Genomic DNA, 20,158 nt, shown 5'->3' with positions numbered 1-20,158 from the left:
ACACATGCCCCTTCCCAAGCCTGTGGTAACTCCGAATAGGCTTTCTTACCACAGATCCAGTACAAATTTGCTTGGGCTTTACAACTAGATGTAGCAGATAAGTCAAACCACACATCCTTTAAATTGGTATAACTTGCAAACGGGTTAGGTGGTTCCGAGACATTTGAAGCTGACCACCAAGTCGTATCTTTTGTATTATCATCATAAGCTTTTTGCCCTAGACAAGTCAATTCTCCTACAGATGTATTAAACATTATTCCTTTCCTTGCTATGCAAACATAACCTATAATGGAGGTCTTTAATCGCCACTCAGATTTACCTCTAACACTCATTTGATAATCAGCTTGAGAAGATGTTATCTATTCAATTGTCTCAGAACCAGAATACATTACCTCCTTTGCTTCCCATGGCCATTGGTCTCCCATATTAGTACCTCCACACACATAGCAGTTGGTTACATTAAGACTACCAGCAATACTCTCGGCTAGATCAATAAACAAGTTCTTAGCATTATGGGGGATCTTATTTTCTACACTCATCTCCTCGTAGAAGGAATGGAAAACCTGATGAGTCTGGGCTGCCACAGTATCGGTCTCTATCCCTATAAATAATATTGTCCCAGGATCCAAACTTGTTCCATATATCTGGACCCCAATTAAGTTTCCGAACCTGTCTATAAACTGTTCTGGGTCATTAATAAGTATATGGACTGGGTTACACTCCATAGACTTACAATATGGTTTGGTAGGCAACTTAGTAACAATCATATCCTTATCTACTGTCTGTCCCCAAGTTGCCCAACCTACACACGACCAATATGGACAATAATTATACTCTTTACTTGGGCATTTTGGATCTATATACTTGTTCTTACTACTGGGGCAAATATACTTATGATTAGACCCATACGTTCATTCCCATTTAAGATCCCCACATACATTCCACGGTTTTCTACCACTTGATATCGCCTTACATGCATCAAATAGCAGAACACCCGAAGAATGTACGGTTTCTAGTATTGTCTTATTTATCAGGGTCCCCTGTGAGTCTCCATTCCGAAGGGTCAACCAAATTGTACGGGGTTGATACTCTGGACTAAAACACTTAGGTTCTCCTGCTCCTAAATGGCACACACTATAATCTATACCTAGGTATCTACACTTCGATACATGTCCTTTACATTCATATTGTGAATGCCAAATAAGGGTCTGGGAAATATGATTACCTGTTTTTGTAGTCTTAATGCAAACCTCACAGCCAGGTGTGTTGGTACCTCTACCTTCCTTAATAATTAAAAACACAAATATACACATTATCAAATACATTTCTCCTGACATCTTCAAGTCCTCTCTTCCCTTCACAGAGGTCCCTTCAAGACACTCTGGCTATGTAATGTGGGTAGGTGGTCAGGCTTTATTATGGCCGTCAAAACACCTACTTGCTGATCTCTTTGATTACTCTTGAAGTCCCAATATCTCCTTGTCACTCCGACTGAGTTACACGCTTCAGCCGGATCTTGCAGGGATTCTCTGGATCTGGTGTAGCTTGCCAAGAATCTACTGCTGCTGGTTTAACCCTGGAGTGATGAATCCACGCAGTCACTTTGGCCACCTTTATAGCTGTTGGTGTAGACAAAAGAACAACAGAGTTGTTGATGCTGGAATAACTATTCTTCCATCTTCTAACTGATACAAATTATTCTCCAGGTACTTCCCAGCTTCAGTCTTTAACCACTCTTCTTCTTGAGCTGTATAAACTGGAGTCCATTGAGACAGAGGGGTCGGTATGAGAGCAGCTATATGTTCCACATACTCCTGTTGTCCTGATTCAGCGGCACGCTTGGCTGCATTATCTGCCATTCGATTTCCTTTAACTACATCACCATCACCTCTCAGATGCGCTCGACAATGTATGATACCAACTTCTTTCGGTTCCCACACGGCTTCCAATAGTTGTAGTATCTCAGCTGCGTACTTGATTTCTTTACCCTCTGAGTTCAGTAGTCCTCTTTCTTTATACAAAGCTCCATGGGCATGAGTTGTTAAAAACGCATACTTGGAGTCCGTATAGATTTTCACCCTTAATCCTTCAGAAAATTGTAACGCTCGTGTGAGTGCAATTAGTTCTGCCTTCTGTGCAAATGTTCCTTTTGACAATGGCCAAGCTTCTATCACCTTGTCTATGGTTGTCACTGCATGTCCTGCATAGCGAATCCCTTCTTTCACATAACTACTGCCGTCCGTATAGTACTGGACATCAGGGTTCTGGATGGGAAAATCACGAAGGTCCGGTCTACTTGAGAACACTTCATCCATCACCTCCAGGCAATCATGTTGACTTTCAGTAGGTTGTGGCAAAAGGGTAACTGGATTCAAGGTATTAACAGTCTCAAGATGCACTCTTGGGTTTTCACATAACATAGCTTGATACTTAGTCATGCGGCTATTACTAAACCAATGATTGCCTTTATAGTCTAGCAACGTCTGTACTGTGTGCGGGACTCGCACGTAGAGTTCCTGACCCATAGTGAGCTTATCAGCTTCGGCTACCAGCAGGGCGGCGGCAGCTACGGCTCTTAGACAAGGTGGAAGACCACTGGCCACTGCATCCAGTTGTTTGGACATATATGCAACAGGTCGTTGCCATGATCCCAAGTACTGTGTCAATACTCCCACAGCCATTCTTCTTTGCTCGTGTACATATAAGTAGAATGGACGTGTATGATCAGGTAGACCTAATGCTGGGGCGCTCATCAATGCCTTCTTAACATCTTCAAATGCCTTTTGCTGTTCAAAGGTCCACAGGAAGGGATCATGTTCTGTACCTTTTATAGCCGCATAAAGAGGTTTCGCCAATATCGCATAACTGGGAATCCATATCCTACAGAAGCCTGCTGCCCCCTAGAATTCTCGCACTTGTCTTCTATTCTTGGGTATTGGTATTTGGCATACAGCTTCTTTTCTCTCTGGCCCCATTATCCTTTGACCTTCAGAGATATGGAATCCCAGATACTTGACAGTTGGTTGACACAACTGGGCTTTCTTCCTGGACACCTTGTATCCTGCCTTCCAAAGAATGTGCAGTAAATTGCGTGTTGCTTGCTGACATATTTCTCTTGTAACTGCCGCTATCAACAAATCATCTACATATTGTAATAGTACACATTCTCCTGGGATGGACTTGAAATCCAGTAAGTCTTGACTTAAAGCTGATCCAAACAGGGTAGGTGATTTTTTTAAACCCTTGGGGCAGTCTTGTCCAAGTCATCTGGCGTTTCGAGCCCGTTACAGCATTTTCCCATTGGAATGCAAAGATACACTGGCTTTCCACAGCAATTCTAAGGCAAAAGAAGGCATCTTTGAGATCCAAAACGGTGAAGTAGGTAGCCCCACCCGGAATTAAAGCAAGCAGGTTATATGGATTGGGTACAACTGGATGTATACTTACTACCGCATCATTGACTGCTCTCAAGTCCTGCACAGGGCGATACTCATCTGTCCTGGGCTTTGGAACAGGCAACAATGGGGTGTTCCAGGGGGAAGTACAGAATTTTAGGATACCATACCTTATGAACTTATCCAAATAAGATTGTATGCTCTTCTTGGCCTTTTGTGGGATATGATATTGTCTCAGGCTCACTGGATAAACCCCTAGCTTTAACTCAATACGAATAGGTGGAATATTTCGAGCAAGTCCTGGTGGGTTATTCTCTGCCCATACTCCTGGTACATTAAACAAGGATTCATCACGCTTAGGGTTTTGGCTGGTCAACACTGTATAAAGTCGCCACTCTTCTTCCTTTGGTACAGATATTGTCATTATACCTGAAGGTCCATTGAACTTCAAAGATGTTGTTCCGTTAGGCAGAAATGTTATCTGTGCTTGTAATTTTGATAACAAATCACGTCCTAGCAGTTGGACTGGACATTCAGGCATGTAAAGTAACTGGTGTTTTACTACGTGGCCTCCCAATGTACAGAGTCGACTTTTAAGAACCGGTTTAGCGGCACTCCTTCCAGTTGCTCCTATTACGGTGATAGTTCTTCCTGAAGGAGGAGCGACTAGGTCAGTCACCACCGAGTGTCAATCATGAATGCACTCCTTTTTTCCCCTATTGCTACATCGACCATAGGCTCCGCTCGGCCAAGGGGGATGGAGCCCGGTCGGTATCAATAATCTTCCATGACAGTGTCAGCCAAACCCACAAAGTCCCTATCCTCTCTCTCTCGGGGTCTCTGCGCTGCTGGGTAATATCTATCTCCACTAACACTTCCTCTATTATTCCCACTATTTCCTCCAGGACCTCCTCTTCCTCTCGCTCTGCCTCTATAATTACTGCTATATCCTGTCCTTGGTCTATCTCTCTCTCTATCCCTCTCATATTGTTCCCTCTGTGGACACTCACTCCTCCAATGCCCTTCTTCCCTACAATATGCGCATTGGTTCCTACTTAACGGCTCCCTATTCCACTTATTCTCGCCTTTCTCCGTTCCCCTATATACTTCCTTTTCCCTTCTATCTATGCCTGCGATAGCTACCGCTAGCATATCTGCTTTCCTTCGCATCTTTCGCTCTTCCTCCTTTTTCGTCTCTGTCTCCCTATTCATATAGACCTTATTTGCTATCTCCATTAGTTGGGTTATAGACATTCCTACAAACCCTTCTAACTTCTGTAGCTTGCGCTTTATATCTCCGTAGGCCTGGCTGACAAAGGCAGAATTAACCATCCGGGAATTCTCAAGAGCCTCTGGATTAAAGGGGGTATACAACCGGTATGCCTCCAGTAATCGATCATAAAAGACACTGGGCAATCACATTTCTGTAATACCTCAGCCGTCTTAGACATATTAATCGCCTTTTTCCCTCCGGCTTTCATGCCAGCAATAATAGCATCTCTGTATGCTTTTAAATGGGCCATGTCTGCTCCATTGACATTCCACTCCGGTTCAGTATTTGGATAATGGGCTGCGGCCCATGATGCCGGGTTGGCCTGATTCTGTGTACGGGCCACTTCTTCCAGCGCTTTAATTGCCGATTGGTTTGTCCGTGTCCTTTCCTCGTTATTAAACAATGTCATAGGCAATTGCTGGCAATCAGCCCAAGTGGGATTATGTGTCTGGATTATGGAGGTAAACAAATCCGTCATGGCTTGAGGTTTATCGGTGTATGAGGAGTTATGGGTCTTCCAGTTAAATAGATCAGTTGTAGTGAAGGGAACATAAATGAATACAGGATCAGCGTGTTGTAATTGGCCTTTGCCATTAATATGTGTCGGGCCCGGTGTCAGTCGGAGAGGCATTTGATAATGTCAGGGTTGGAGGGTACCGGTCAGTTGTTGAGTTAGTATGGGGCTTCGTTTAGAAACGTCAGTTAGGGGTTCCGGTCGAGGGGTAGTAAGACGAGGGGAAGGGGACGCTTTTTCTTTACTGAGGGGGAGGTCAGTAATCAAAATATTCCGGGCCGGGCTGGGAGGAGCCTGACCAGGAACTAGAAATGACATCAAATCTGGATAGGTGGGGTTAACAGAGGTAGGTACCGGAAGGGGAGGGTTTAGAACAAGAGGGCTGGACTCTGAGCTAGAGGAGGGGGTGGGTGGAGACAACGGGGCAAGGGGAGTAGCGTTACCAACAGCACCTCCTCTTCCTCTTCCTGTAGAGGAGGAGTAAGGGGGCGGCATGGGGATCTCGGACTCAGGAGGCGTGTCCAAAATGGGCGTAATTACGGCCTTAGTGGAGTTCTGGCCACCATGAGGCGACATTGTTCCTCGTGGCATACCCGGATCCATTTTGGCAAGTCATTTACGGCCTGCTTCCAACAGTCAATATACGGAAACTGGCCGTAGAGTACAGGCCTACCTGATACAGCCACGTGTACGCGCTGCACCAGATTAGGATCCAAACTGCCACGTGGTGGCCATGCAGCCACCAAAGTAGGCCATTCCCTACTACATAAAATAGTCAGGCGTGTTGGAGACATCTTTACCCCAAAATCACATACATTATATCCCTTTTTAAAGTTTTTCAACATACATCCTAAGGGATCCATAACCGTTGAATCTGACGCACCCATACTTAACAATGAAGCGTTGTCTCCAACAGAAACCAAACAAACACACTTCCAACGGTCACACCGGTTCCCTTGGCAACAGCACCACGTGGTACAGTTACTAGGCGAAACGCACACAACAAAACACACAGGGAATTCCCATACACACACAGCTGTTACACCAGTCACTAAATAACTATTACTGTGCCCTTTGGCGAAACCATACAGTCACCCACGCTATAATTCGCAGTATGTAAATTACCCGTCTATAACATACCCTAGTAACATCGTCTTTACAAACAGTAGTTACAGTACGGTTAGCATTGGTTAGAGTACAATTTAAAGTCACAGTTCAGTTAGTAGTGGTTATGGTGTTAAACATACAACATAAACGACAATTATTAGTAATTATTTACAGTATCAGTAGTTATTATACATGATTATGGTACCGTGCACTATAATACAGTTACACACTATTCACACCCTCGCTAGACGGCAGAGCTCACGCTATCTAGCAAGATATACACTCTACTACAACAATCTTTAACACATTTACAATTCCCAACTATTCTATTGGCCAGTACCTCGATGGACTACCTAAAACTATTTACATCCGTTTTGGTTAGCCACGCTGCCCAAGCACCACATATAGCGAACTAGAGGGCGGAAATTACAACAGTACCCTCTTAGTCTATCTACTCTATCAAAAGTCTAGTGGGTTCCAAATTTACACGCCTTCCCACTTAGCCAAGATAGGTTAAGATTTAGCGAACCGAATTTACACAGGCGCCGCTTAGTATCCCGGTCCCTCCGACCTAGCAAACGTAATATACACCCTAGAACGCTAGTCTGACAAGACACCGGTGTCCGGCTTGGGGGATTTACACAGGACCCAGCCTGACTCCAATGCCAAAATTAAACGGGCTGACTACAGGGCGTTTCATTACGAGCGGTGCGCCTTCGCTCCTTCCCTCCACTGGAGGGGGCCAATTCCATACACAAATAACCCCTTATGGGCCTACCGCACAATCGGTATCCAATACCCCTAGTGGGTCCACCGTCTAAAACAGTAGTCGTCTTACCTCCTCGTTCCTGAACCTGAGTTCACACTCATCGACGGGGACACCCCAGCACTTACTACGTAGAGGCCACCACAACGTCAGTGTGAACAATGTCTGATTTTTCATTTCTGAATTCTGTCAGATAGTACAGGATTAGTTTGAATAACATGTTTTTTTGGCAGACACATCTTGGGTTACAGCATAGATTTTCCAATGCATAATTTACCTAAATATGTTTATTTTAAAGTAAAATGTATTCTTTCAAAATTCAGTTTCTTCCTAACCTTTATGTTCTGTAGTAACACAGTGGGAGGTGGCCTCCCTGTGTATCATTAGACAGGGTGTGTGAAAAAACATCAGACTGTCTCAGAACTTTTATTAGTGGGATATGTTTGCTAGCTGTTAAATGCTGTTATAAAGCTCACTGGAATACAAAACAACAAGCTGTTATAGACATTGGGACATTCAAAATGGATACTACATATTTAATAATACTGGCAATGATATGCATATTAACACTTTTATTTCTTTACAATGTCTTGTGGGACTGGAAACCACCAAATTATCCCCCTGGACCCAAACCTTTACCACTGATTGGAAATCTCAACATTCTGGATATAAAGAGACCATATTTAACACTAATGGAGGCAAGTAATCATGTATAAATATTATGTTAAGGATTTTACAGTGTTATGTAATGTAAGTCTCTGTTTCTGTGGAGAAGGGGAGGGAAAGACAACAGTCTTTTACTGTAGAGGGGAAATAGTTATAAAAATCATAATAAACCTGATGTATAAAAGTTTGACATGGAAGACGAGGAAGACATACAAAAGTGTTTCTATTTATATTATATAGATATTTAAATATATGTATCTGAATAAATATTTACTATCACATGACTGTGTTCACAACTGAGTGTTTATAATGTCATGACTTCTTGAATGTATACAATCAAATAAATGGGCTGCACGTCGGCTGAGTGCACATGGTGTGAGTACACACTGGTACAGTTAAATGAATGGGTAATCATGGAGTGACTACACACTGGTACAGTTATATGAGTGGGGTAATCATGGGATGAGTGCACATTGGTACAGTATTATGAGCGGGGTGATCATGGGGTGAGTGCACATTTGTACAGTTTAAGGAGTGGGGTGTTATGGGATGAGTTGACATCAGCACAGTTATATGAGTGGGGTGATCATGGGGTGAGTGCACACAGGTACAATTATATGAGTGGGGTGATCATGAGGTGAGTGCCCATTGGAACAAGCAGGGGTTTTTAAGTGTAACCTTGTAATCAGTTCAATTTGTTTAAGCATACATTGGAATGATCATTCATTCAGCTGTTTATTCAAGGAGTTTACATCTATTCATGCAAATAAATTGAAAAAAGCAATTATCTAAAGCCATATGTGGGTGCACATCTGGGACACTACGGTAATGTCCCGAACAGAATCCAAAAAAAATCATACAAATGTGAGGTCAGGTTAGCTGAGATCCATAGTTTAGGTCAGTCTGGTCAGATCCCATTAAAGTGAATGTGTCGGTAAATTGGTCTGTCATCTGGACCAAAAATCAACAAACTGTGCACATCAAATAAGGCTCGTATTAATTAACTATCATGGGCTTACATATTTCAAGAAGACTGTAAAAAATAGGTCCCTAATGCTCAAATGGAAATAGGATCTGGATGGACCTCACAATGGAGAGCAATGAAAAAGTGCCTTAATGCCTTACAAGGTATTACAAAATGTGCCAATTACACTGAAATACATAATACTAATTATACTTTTCTACTTGTTTCCTTCTGAATTGTCTCATGGTAGACATGTTGAATGTTCTAATATTTCAGATTTCTAATATTACATTAACCCATCCCTATATTAAACAAATGCATATTTGTGAGATGTGATAAATAAATTCAGATGTAGAAATCAATAGATCTTTATGCTGCACCTGAGCACCTCTATCTTGGCTCCCTGTCAATTATTGATATAAAAACTCTCCTTTGAATCTGGTAGTCGGCATAGAGACAATTTGACTAGGGCAGATAATTTTTTTTTAAATTTAGCTGAATAATGTTTCCCACAATAAAGTGTTTTTTTGCTTTTGGATATCCAATACTCGTTCATGCTCCTGCGTAACATGGCTTATCTAAAATGGCGGACAGCTGTGCACTGCTGCGAACTGTGGCACAGCTGGGAGGAGTGCTTCTACAAGACATTTGATGCAATATGTCAGTGTTTCTGGTGGAGTTTGCTGAGACTGAGACAGCAATCAACACTGCTGGTCCCTGTCCTCAGCTTGCATTCAAAGTACTTGCTCGGAAAATTCCCATAAGATGGAGACCCAGGAAGATAGCCCCCTACAGTCTTATGGACTTTGTCTAGTTGCAGAAGGAGAGGTTTAGAATCATGGGAGAGGGAGTGCTGTGCGAACTGCGGAACCCAGAGGGGCTTCTGTCACTTCTTATACCTGCCTGGGCTTTGTGTGCTATGGGTATTGGTTGAATAAGCATATATTTTGCTTCACCTGCCCAGTCTGGCATTTTTGCTTAGCTTGCATTTTGTGTTGCCTTCATATTGAGTGAGCACAGTAAACAAGCAATTGGTGGTTTCTTTCTGCCATATCTTGTGTAGTTGTTAGCTTAGCCCAGGGGTTCCCAATTAATTTTCCAATGGAACCCTTTGACATCGTGCATCAACATTGTGGAACCTCCCACCCCCCCCCCCCCCCCCCCCAAAAAAAAAACCTTTTAATTAGCAATAGTTTTTTGGTTTTTTTTTATTATATGTACACATAATTTCTACAAATAGTAAACAGATTGTAATACTTAGGAGCAGGAGTGCTTTTGTGTGTAGAGTTGGTGTTTGTATATCATTTTAGCATTTTAATACAGGGGTATGTTTTGTATGTAATGTTTGCTTAGGAGTTTGTTTGGATGTAGTGTTGGCTTTTTCTCCTTGTACTTCAATGGGGTCTGGCTTCCTCAATTGTTCCCTATGAAAGGGATCCGGGATGAAAGATTTTAGGAGTGAAACATGAAAAACAGGATGCAATTTAAGTGATGGAGGAAGTTTCAATTTTACAGCATTTTCATTAACAATGGATTCAATTTAAAAAGGTCCAAGTAAAGGAGGACTTAGTTTCTTAGAAGGACGGTTAGTAGAAATATTTTTTTGAAGAGCCAAACAGTGTCACCAATTTTATATTTAGGAGGAGCTCTCCTTTTAATATCACAATTCTTTGTCCCATTGTAATATTAAAGGTACAGCAAACTGATGAGAACAGGAAGAGGGAAGTGTTTTCAAAATTGAGGTATTAACTTTAAGCTTTCCTTCCTTAGAGCGTTTTAGTAGTTGACATTCTTGTAAAAGATGTTCCTTAGAAGCACAGTACATACAGAGATTTAAATTTCTTCTTCTTGCTTTTTCTTCAATAGATAAAGGTGCCCTAATAAACCCAATTTCCATAGGTTCACTTGGTTGCAGGGGTTTATTAGACATGCGCAAAGGTGGATTGGGTTTTTTAAAAAAAAAAACGGGCGGGGTGCTTAACCCCTAAGGAATCTGGTCTGGATTCCAAATATAATATAAACAGAGAAAGGATAAGGGGCACTCCCGAGACCTGAATTTTGTATGAAAGGTGCTGCCGCTGTGACCAAAACTTCATGAATGAAAGAATAAATAGTTGCAGCGCACTCAGACTACAAAAAAATATAAGAAATAAAGAAGGCTACTAAAATGCCTAACTAAGTATAAATATGATTGTTTATTAGGATCCTCATATAGTAGTGACATTGCTTCAACAAAATTATCCAAAGAATCGAAAATAGGATCTTCATTTTCCAGAAATGTATGTGCCCAGGACATGGGTTCACCCCTTAAATAGGAAATCATTGAACAGACTTTAATCATGCCTGTGGGGTACGCCCTAGGTTTAAGAGTGAACAACATTTTGCATGAATTTTAAAATTCTCTATATTTAGAGCGATCTCCATAAATTTTTTCAGGATTGCAGACAGCAGGGTCACTTGAAGAATGTGTGACTTTATTTTGCATTTCTCTAATATAAGAAAGAAGTCTCTCATTAGCAATTTGCAAATCCTGCATGCCTTGTGTGAGTATATGAACTCCATGGGTTAATGAGGTAATTTGGGAATTCACTTCTACTGGTTCCAATTTTTGGGCTTGGTGATTCTGTTACGCAACTAGGGGTGATTTGGGTTGGAACTCAACTGCAGCTTGTAAACTCCCTAATTACAATAGTGAAGCAATGGAGAATCCTTAAGTATTAATACTGTAGCTTTAAGAAAGAGAGGATCACTGGTAACTTGATTCAACAGAAGTTTTAATAAGTGTTAAACTTAAATGAATTGCATTTAGGCAATAATCCAATAAGAAGAAGTGCAAGTAATCAACAACACAAAGTTCATTATTTAGTATTTCTTCAGAGATGCATTAAGTAACATTCTTTAAGTTCATGAGATTAATCTTCAATAGGAACAATAATCAAGTAGCTAAGAATATTTGCAAAGCAAGAACAGTTCATAGTGATTAAGCATGATGGGAGTTGTCCTTCATGTTAAGCAAGATGGGAGTTGTCCTTCATGAGATTAGTAGTTTGTAGCAATGAAGATTTGAGTAAGCAAGCAATAGTTCATTAATAAATGATATTGTAGACAAATAGCTAAAAAAATATACTTAAGGTTTATATGGTAAAAACAAGAGGAATAGGCGCTCACTAAATAAACTAAAGGTGGGCAGCAGTGAACCGAGCAGGAATTCCCAACGCCTACTCAGAATAGTGATATGGGTAGTCCTCCAGTAGTCCTGACATATGGTCCACTTGTAAAGTAGCAAAGTATCCGTTCTCCTGTAATCCTTTATGGCATGTAGCAATCCTTGCATTTGCTCAGAGGCTGTAACGGCTTGTCTCAGCTTGTGGAAAGGTAAGTCTGGTGGAAGTAGTTCACAGTAACTGAGCCTGTGGAGCCCGCCGTCTCGCAGAGGCAACTCACACGTTAGCTCAAACAATCAAGCACCCTCTCTCTGCTCCAGTCTCCCTAAATACTGTCAGAGCTGTGTCAGTGGGGAGCGGGGTCCGGCTCCTCACAGCTGAGTGCCGAACCCGGAAGTGTTACTCCATGACACACTGCTGGAGCATACACACACTCAGATACACACAGTGACACATACACCGTAACACACAGAAACACATAGAAACATAGACTGTGACGGCAGATAAGAACCATTCGGCCCATCTAGTCTGCCCAATATTTCAAAATCCCTGGCCTCATCTTAAGTCTAGAATAGCCTTATGCCTATCCCACGCATGCTTAAACTCTCTCACTGTGTTAACCTCTACCACTTCAGCTGGAAGGCTATTCCATGCATCTCACTAAAGTAATACTTCCTGATATTATTTTTAAACCTTTGCCCCTCTAATTTAAGACAATGTCCTCTTATTGTGGTAGTTTTTCTTCTTTAAATATAGTCTCCTCATTTACTGTGTTGATTCCCTTTATGTATTTTAAAGTTTCCATCATATTCCCCCGTCTCGTCTTTTCTCCAAGCTATACATGTTAAGATCCTTTAACTTTTCCTGATAAGTTTTATCCTGCAATTCATGAACCAGCTTAGTAGCCCTTCTCTGAACTCTTTCTAGAGTATCAATATTCTTCTGAAGATACGTTCTCCAGTACAGCGTACAATACTCCAAGTGAGGTCTCACCAGTGTTCTGTACAATGGCATGTGCACTTATCTCTTTCTACTGCTAATACCTCTCCCTATAGAACCAAGCATTCTGCTAGCATTTCCAGCTGCTCTATTATATTGTCTTCCTACCTTTAAGTCATCTGAAATAATTACTCCTAAATCTCTTTCCTCAGATGTTGAGGTTAGTAGGGTATCAAATATCCTATACTCTGCCCTTGGGTTTTTACGTTCAAGATGCATTATCTTGCACTTATCTACATTAAATGTGAGGTGCCACAGCTCTGACCATTTTTCTAGTTTACCTAAATCATTTGCCATTTGGCTTATCCCTCCTGGAACATCAACCCTGTTACATATCTCAGTATCATCAGCAAAAAGACATACCTTACCATCAAGACCTTCTGCAATATCACTAATAAATATATTAAAGCAAATGGATCCAAGTACAGATCCCTTAGGTACCCCACTGGTAACTATACCTTGCTTAGAATATACTCCGTTGACAACAACCCTCTGTTGCCTGTCATTTAGCCACTGAGGATCTGTGGAAGACGATTTGGCGAAACGCGTCATCACGCACGACGTTACCACGTGATTTCTCTGAAACCCGGAAGTATTTGCATGCGGCGATCGAGCACGAAAACCGGCAAGTTTGAACTGTTTTTCCTGTGACCGCTTTATTCTGGGGACATCTCCTGCACGGGCCATAAGAGATATATCACTCTGAATAATCATATATATGTACATCTACCAATAAACCACTTTTAAAGGTTGGAACTGCTGTCTTGGATCTTAAAGGTCTCTAAGTCCTGAGAAAAGAGGACTCATGCCAACTAAGTTAGAGCAGACTTTCACTGCTCTACCATTGTGAGTGTTACTCTTTTATATCCGAGTTTTTTAAAATTTATGCTACATGTTATCCTATGAGATTTCTCTTTGTGTTTATTTTATATATCACCCTGAGGGACATACTGAGTTATATGTTCCAGTCGCCATTTGAAAGTGTGCTTTTTCCTTGTTGAAGGTACCCTCACGTGTTGCACATTGCACTTGCACTTTAAGTTATTTATGCACTACTTATATACTTATTTATATTTTTAAAGGTATAGCGCACCTTATTCGTTTTTGTATTGTCATTTAGACACTGCCTATGTGGAACAGGGTCAAAAGTTTTACTGAAATATAGGTAGGCAATGTCTGCTGCACCACCCTTATCTATTATTTTAGTTCCCCAATCAAAAAGATAAATAAGATTAGTTTGGCATGATCTCCCTGAAGTAAACCCATGTTGTCTCTGATCTCGAAATCCATGTAATTTTAGATGTTCAACAATCCTATCCTTTAACATGATTTCCATCACTTTCCCCACTACAGAAGTAAGGCTTACTGGCCTATAGTTGCTCGACTGCTCCCTACTACCTTTCTTCTGAATGGCTACGCACACTGACACACAGATATACACAGTAAAACTTGGATACACACACTCAGATTCACACAATGACACACAGACACACTCAGATACACACAGAGACACACAAACACACTTACACACAGATCCACACTGACACATACACATACACCGGCACATATACACACTCAGATACACAAACACACCTTAACACACAGGTACACAGATACAATGAAAGATACACACATTGATACTCAGAAACACACTGGCCCACAGATAGACACACTGGCACATAGACACAGATACACAACCTGGCACTGACACACAGATACACAAACTCGGATACACACAGTGACACATACACACTGACACATAGACACAAATACTGGCACACACACACACACATACTGAAAGATACACCCAGTGATACTCAGATACACACAGTGACACACACTGTCACATGCACTCAGATACACACTGACATATGCACACAGTGACACTAACACACAGATACACAGTGACACATACACTGACACACAGATACACACAGTGACACATACACACACACTATCAAATATACACACGTCATTTTATATATATGCAGTCACCTACCTGTTGTCTGCAGGAGGGTGACTTGCTGACTGAGGCTGGAGTGTGTGGGGGGAGCTACTCACTCCTGGCTGCTGCTTCTCTTCCTCCAGCGCGGCATTTTCTATATAGAGCTGGGAGGAAGTGACTGTCTGTCACTTTCTCCCAGCATTCCATACCATGGGGACCCAGTCACACTATTCATCGCCATAGTGCTGACCGGGTCCCTGTGCAGCAATGCCCGTCAGGTGGCCCTAAGTGCATGGGCCACCCGATGGGTAAATCACTGCGTACCCCCAATTTTGTTCTTGTGGAACCCTAGGGTTCCGTGGAACATCATATCGGAAACTCTGGCTTAGCCTGACATTTCTCTCCAATATTCTGTTTTACTCTAACACTCATGTATTTTTCTTGTTTTTCCTGTTTTAAAATGTGCATTTTATCTTGCTGTGTCATGTTGGTAACACCTTTCTACACAGAATATGTTTTCTGTTTATACATTATGACAGTGCTCCTTTATATCTGTTTATTACTGCATTTAAAAAAGAAAAGTTGAAAGAACACTTACTATTTGCTTATTTGAGTAATGTGTATTTTAATCTGGGGCAAAGTGTCCTCATGTTGCAGTGTACTTTATATGTGTACTGGTCTGATAAATAAGTTAATGAATAGTGGCATACAATATTCTAAGCTTGCCAAATGTTTACAGTGGTTTACCTAAGATATAATTAACCAAGACTATCAGAACGTAGAATTAAAACCTCCCAAAAAGTTAGCTGCACATTATCCTAAATTCCATTAAGTAACCTGAGGTTTTTTTAGTATGACTCCATTGGCCATTAAAGTGCAAGCTCACCTGCAACATCAAGGCAAAACCTCTTAGATGAGTCCTATGCTCACAATTCACCTTGTTTTCAGCTAATAGGTAAAATTTCTAATGAGACAGAAAAGGCTATTTTTATAAACCACTACTCACTTAATAACCCTTAATAGGGAGCACAGGGTGTGCTATGTATGTTGTAACTGGGGCTACCAGGTCTTGTTTTGCTTGAGAGAACATTGGATGTCCAGATGTTCTCCCTGTCCTTTTCCATTGGAAAATTCAAAGGTAGATTTTCAACATTGCAACATAAAAAAACCAAAGAATGAGAATGGGCAAAAGCTTAGAGAAACTCAGTAGCTTGTCCTTCGATAAATCCCCGCTCAACATTATTTATAAAATATTTTATTTATAAAATATTTTACCAGGATGGATACATTGAGATTGCTCTCGTTTTCAAGTATGTCCTGGGTCCACAAAACATTTCATTGATACAATAGTGTACAAAAAATACAAAAACAATATTAATACACAATATATACAAAATTTAACATAGAACGGGTAGGAAATATATAATCAACCATGACAGGTGCATTCTGTTTTGAGGTATGTAGAGAGGGATCTCTTAAAAGACTTTAGGCCTGGGGAAGATTTGAAAGTGTGCAGGAGGTCATTCCATAAATGCAGTGCTTTGTAGGAAGCACCTCTCTGTTAATGCGTCTGTTGTTTGATGCAGGCTTTTGAAAGTCTATGGTAATGTGTTTCTATGATTTTAACTACCTGGACATAATAACAATCATCTGTTCCTTAGCAGGTCTTAAAATTAGGTAAATACAACCTCAGATGAACAACAACACATAACATATTACACTATGTCATTATTTATTTAACAAAAATAAAGCCAAAATGGAGAAGCCAACAAGTGAAAATCTGCTTCCATAGGAATTAAGAGGTTAAGTAGCAGACATGTGCTGCTAATCAAATGCCATTGATTAATTAAACATCAGTAAGTGTGACCACCTCTATAAAAGCCAAAATATTAGCAGTTTGCTGGTCTGGAGCATTCAAGTGTGTGTTGACACAATGCCAAGAAGGAAAGACATCTTAGAGAAGCAATAGTTGCTGCCCATCAAACTTGGAAGGGATATAAGGCAATTTGGAAGCAGTTTAAAGGATCAATATAGGGTCAGGAACACAAACATGTATTCCTGACCCTATAGTGTTAAAACCACCATCGAGATCCCCTGGGCCCCTCATGCCTCCATAAATATGGTAAAAATCTTACTGTATTCAAGCCTTAAGCTGTAACTCTGCATGCTGTTAGACTCAGAAAAACAAACAGTCTGCTGACATCATCAGAAGTGGTAGCCTGATCCAATCACAATGCTTCCCTATAGGATTGGCTGAGACTGACAAAGAGGCAGATCAGGGGCAGAGCCAGCATGATTCAAACACAGTCCTGGCCAATCAGCATCTCCTCATTGAATCAATTGAATCAATGCATGTCTACAGGGAGTGCAGAATTATTAGGCAAGTTGTATTTTTGAGGATTAATTTTATTATTGAACAACAACCATGTTCTCAATGAACCCAAAAAACTCATTAATATCAAAGCTGAATATTTTTGGAAGTAGTTTTTAGTTTGTTTTTAGTTATAGCTATTTTAGGGTGATATCTGTGTGTGCAGGTGACTATTACTGTGCATAATTATTAGGCAACTTAACAAAAAACAAATATATACCCATTTCAATTATTTATTTTTACCAGTGAAACCAATATAACATCTCAACATTCACAAATATACATTTCTGACATTCAAAAACAGAACAAAAACAAATCAGTGACCAATATAGCCACCTTTCTTTGCAAGGACACTCAAAAGCCTGCCATCCATGGATTCTGTCAGTGTTTTGATCTGTTCACCATCAACATTGCGTGCAGCAGCAACCACAGCCTCCCAGACACTGTTCAGAGAGGTGTACTGTTTTCCCTCCTTGTAAATCTCACATTTGATGATGGACCACAGGTTCTCAATGGGGTTCAGATCAGGTGAACAAGGAGGCCATGTCATTAGATTTTCTTCTTTTATACCCTTTCTTGACAGCCACGCTGTGGAGTACTTGGACGCGTGTGATGGAGCATTGTCCTGCATGAAAATCATGTTTTTCTTGAAGGATGCAGACTTCTTCCTGTACCACTGCTTGAAGAAGGTGTCTTCCAGAAACTGGGAGTTGAGCTTGACTCCATCCTCAACCCGAAAAGGCCCCACAAGCTCATCTTTGATGATACCAGCCCAAACCAGTACTCCACCTCCACCTTGCTGGCGTCTGAGTCGGACTGGAGCTCTCTGCCCTTTACCAATCCATCCATCTGGCCCATCAAGACTCACTCTCATTTCATCAGTCCATAAAACCTTAGAAAAATCAGTCTTGAGATATTTCTTGGCCCAGTCTTGACGTTTCAGCTTGTGTGTCTTGTTCAGTGGTGGTCGTCTTTCAGCCTTTCTTACCTTGGCCATGTCTCTGAGTATTGCACACCTTGTGCTTTCGGGCACTCCAGTGATGTTGCAGCTCTGAAATATGGCCAGACTGGTGGCAAGTGGCATCTTGGCAGCTGCACGCTTGACTTTTCTCAGTTCATGGGCCGTTATTTTGAGCCTTGGTTTCTCCACACGCTTCTTGCGACCCTGTTGACTATTTTGAATGAAACGCTTGATTGTTCGATGATCACGCTTCAGAAGCTTTGCAATTTTAAGAGTGCTGCATCCCTCTGCAAGATATCTCACTATTTTTAACTTTTCTGAGCCTGTCAAGTCCTTCTTTTGACCCATTTTGCCAAAGGAAAGGAGGTTGCCTAATAATTATGCACACCTGATATAGGGTGTTGATGTAATTAGACCACACCCCTTCTCATTACAGAGATGCACATCACCTAATATGCTTAATTGGTAGTAGGCTTTCGAGCCTATACAGCTTGGAGTAAGACAACATGCATAAAGAGGATGATGTGGTCAAAATACTCATTTGCCTAATAATTCTGCACGCAGTGTATGAGGAAAGTTCAGTGTCTGCATACAGAGGGAGGAGATACTGAATGTTTGGATGCATTTTAGGCAGCCACGACCCAGGAAGGATCTCTAACAGCCATCTGAGGAGTGGCCAGTGAAATTATCCCTAAGCTGTAATGTAAACACTGCATTTTCTCCGAAAAGAAAGTGTTTACAGCAAAAAGCTGGTAACAAATTCAAAAAGCTATAGTTGTTCTGGTGACTATAGTTTCCCTTTAAAGTCTATAATTCTACATTGACAACGAGTATTCAAAAATGGAAAACATTTAAGACAGTTGCCAATCTTCCCATAATTGGATCTCACAGCAAATTCATCCCAAGGTCAGACGTCAGACCATGGAATGCTCAACGAAGTTGCAAAAAAACGAAAAGCTACTTAGACTCTACAGGACTCAGATAACATGGTAAATGTTAAAGTTCATGATAGTACAATTAGAAAAAGACTGAACAAGTATGGTTTGCTATGAAGGATTGCCAGGAGAAAGTCTCTTCTCTCTAAAAATAAAACACATGGCAGCATGGCTTAGGCTTGCAAAGTTGCATCTGAGCAAACCACAAGACTTCTGAAACCAATGAGCAGGTGGTGGTAAGTCGAAGAGCTGTGCCTAAGCAATCATACACTGCTTCCTGTTGCTGGTTTCACAGTAACAGGTAGTGGGTACCAATATATCACTTTGCATTATGTCACTCTGGTATTTACCAATGCTGTTAAAACTATAGGTCCTTAAAACTAGCACCAGGAGTGAATTCTATCCTGTGTACTCCATTAACTGCATTGGGTACAGTACGTAATCTAGGTTTGTTGGCATCTCTAAGACAAGCAGCTGCTCTTGGAAGGAGCTGCTGTATGTCACTTTTCTTAATTTTTATTTTTAATTCAATGTGTTTTCAATATTAAAAAATCCAGTGAATCCTGCCCTCCATTATACAACTTTAGCTGCTATGTCTAAATGCATCCGCATGTTTAAGGGACTCAAATTCAATGAAAGTTCAGGAAGTTCCTCTAGTGGCTGTCTGGTAGACATAAACTATAGGCAGGCTTAACCTTGCAATGTTAACAGCTGTCAAAGTTAAAATGACAGGGACATTGCACCCAGACCACTACAATGAGATGAAGTGCTCGGGGATCCTATAGTCTTCATTTAATTGTATGAATTTGTGTTTGTAAACATGATTTAACATAATAAAAAACAGAATTTGAAAAATGAATAGAGATTTCTAAAATACAACTCAAACTAAATAATTGGGATTGTAAGAGATAGGGTACTCACTGCCACATTTATCTCAATGGTAGCAACCTATTTTAATGGTGAACAATGAAATCTTACATATTTAAAGAGGTTCTATCCACAATTACTAGAAGTCTGTAAAGCCAATATTGTATTTTTTGGTTATGTTATCTCATTAACTTGCTCTATCTAAAAGTGGGGAATATAGCACAATGTACT

At 40.9% G+C, this 20,158-nt stretch overlaps 1 protein-coding gene across 1 annotated transcript in view; it reads left to right on the top strand.

Annotated features, from left to right (window-relative positions):
• Positions 1-7,486: 7,486 nt before the first annotated feature.
• Positions 7,487-20,158, top strand: part of LOC134586527 (cytochrome P450 2K1-like) — an 81,619-nt gene continuing 68,947 nt past the window's right edge. Inside the window, exon 1 of the mRNA XM_063442087.1 lies at positions 7,487-7,753. Within this exon, the coding sequence (XP_063298157.1) occupies positions 7,577-7,753 (177 nt within the window). The 5' untranslated portion in view covers positions 7,487-7,576. The remainder of the gene's footprint in view (positions 7,754-20,158) is intronic.

The sequence above is a fragment of the Pelobates fuscus genome, chromosome 2, assembly GCF_036172605.1.
Source record: "Pelobates fuscus isolate aPelFus1 chromosome 2, aPelFus1.pri, whole genome shotgun sequence".
In the NCBI taxonomy this organism is placed as follows: domain Eukaryota; kingdom Metazoa; phylum Chordata; class Amphibia; order Anura; family Pelobatidae; genus Pelobates; species Pelobates fuscus.
The sequence above is the reverse complement of the archived record's forward strand: the minus strand, read 5'-3'. Positions and strand labels throughout refer to the sequence as shown.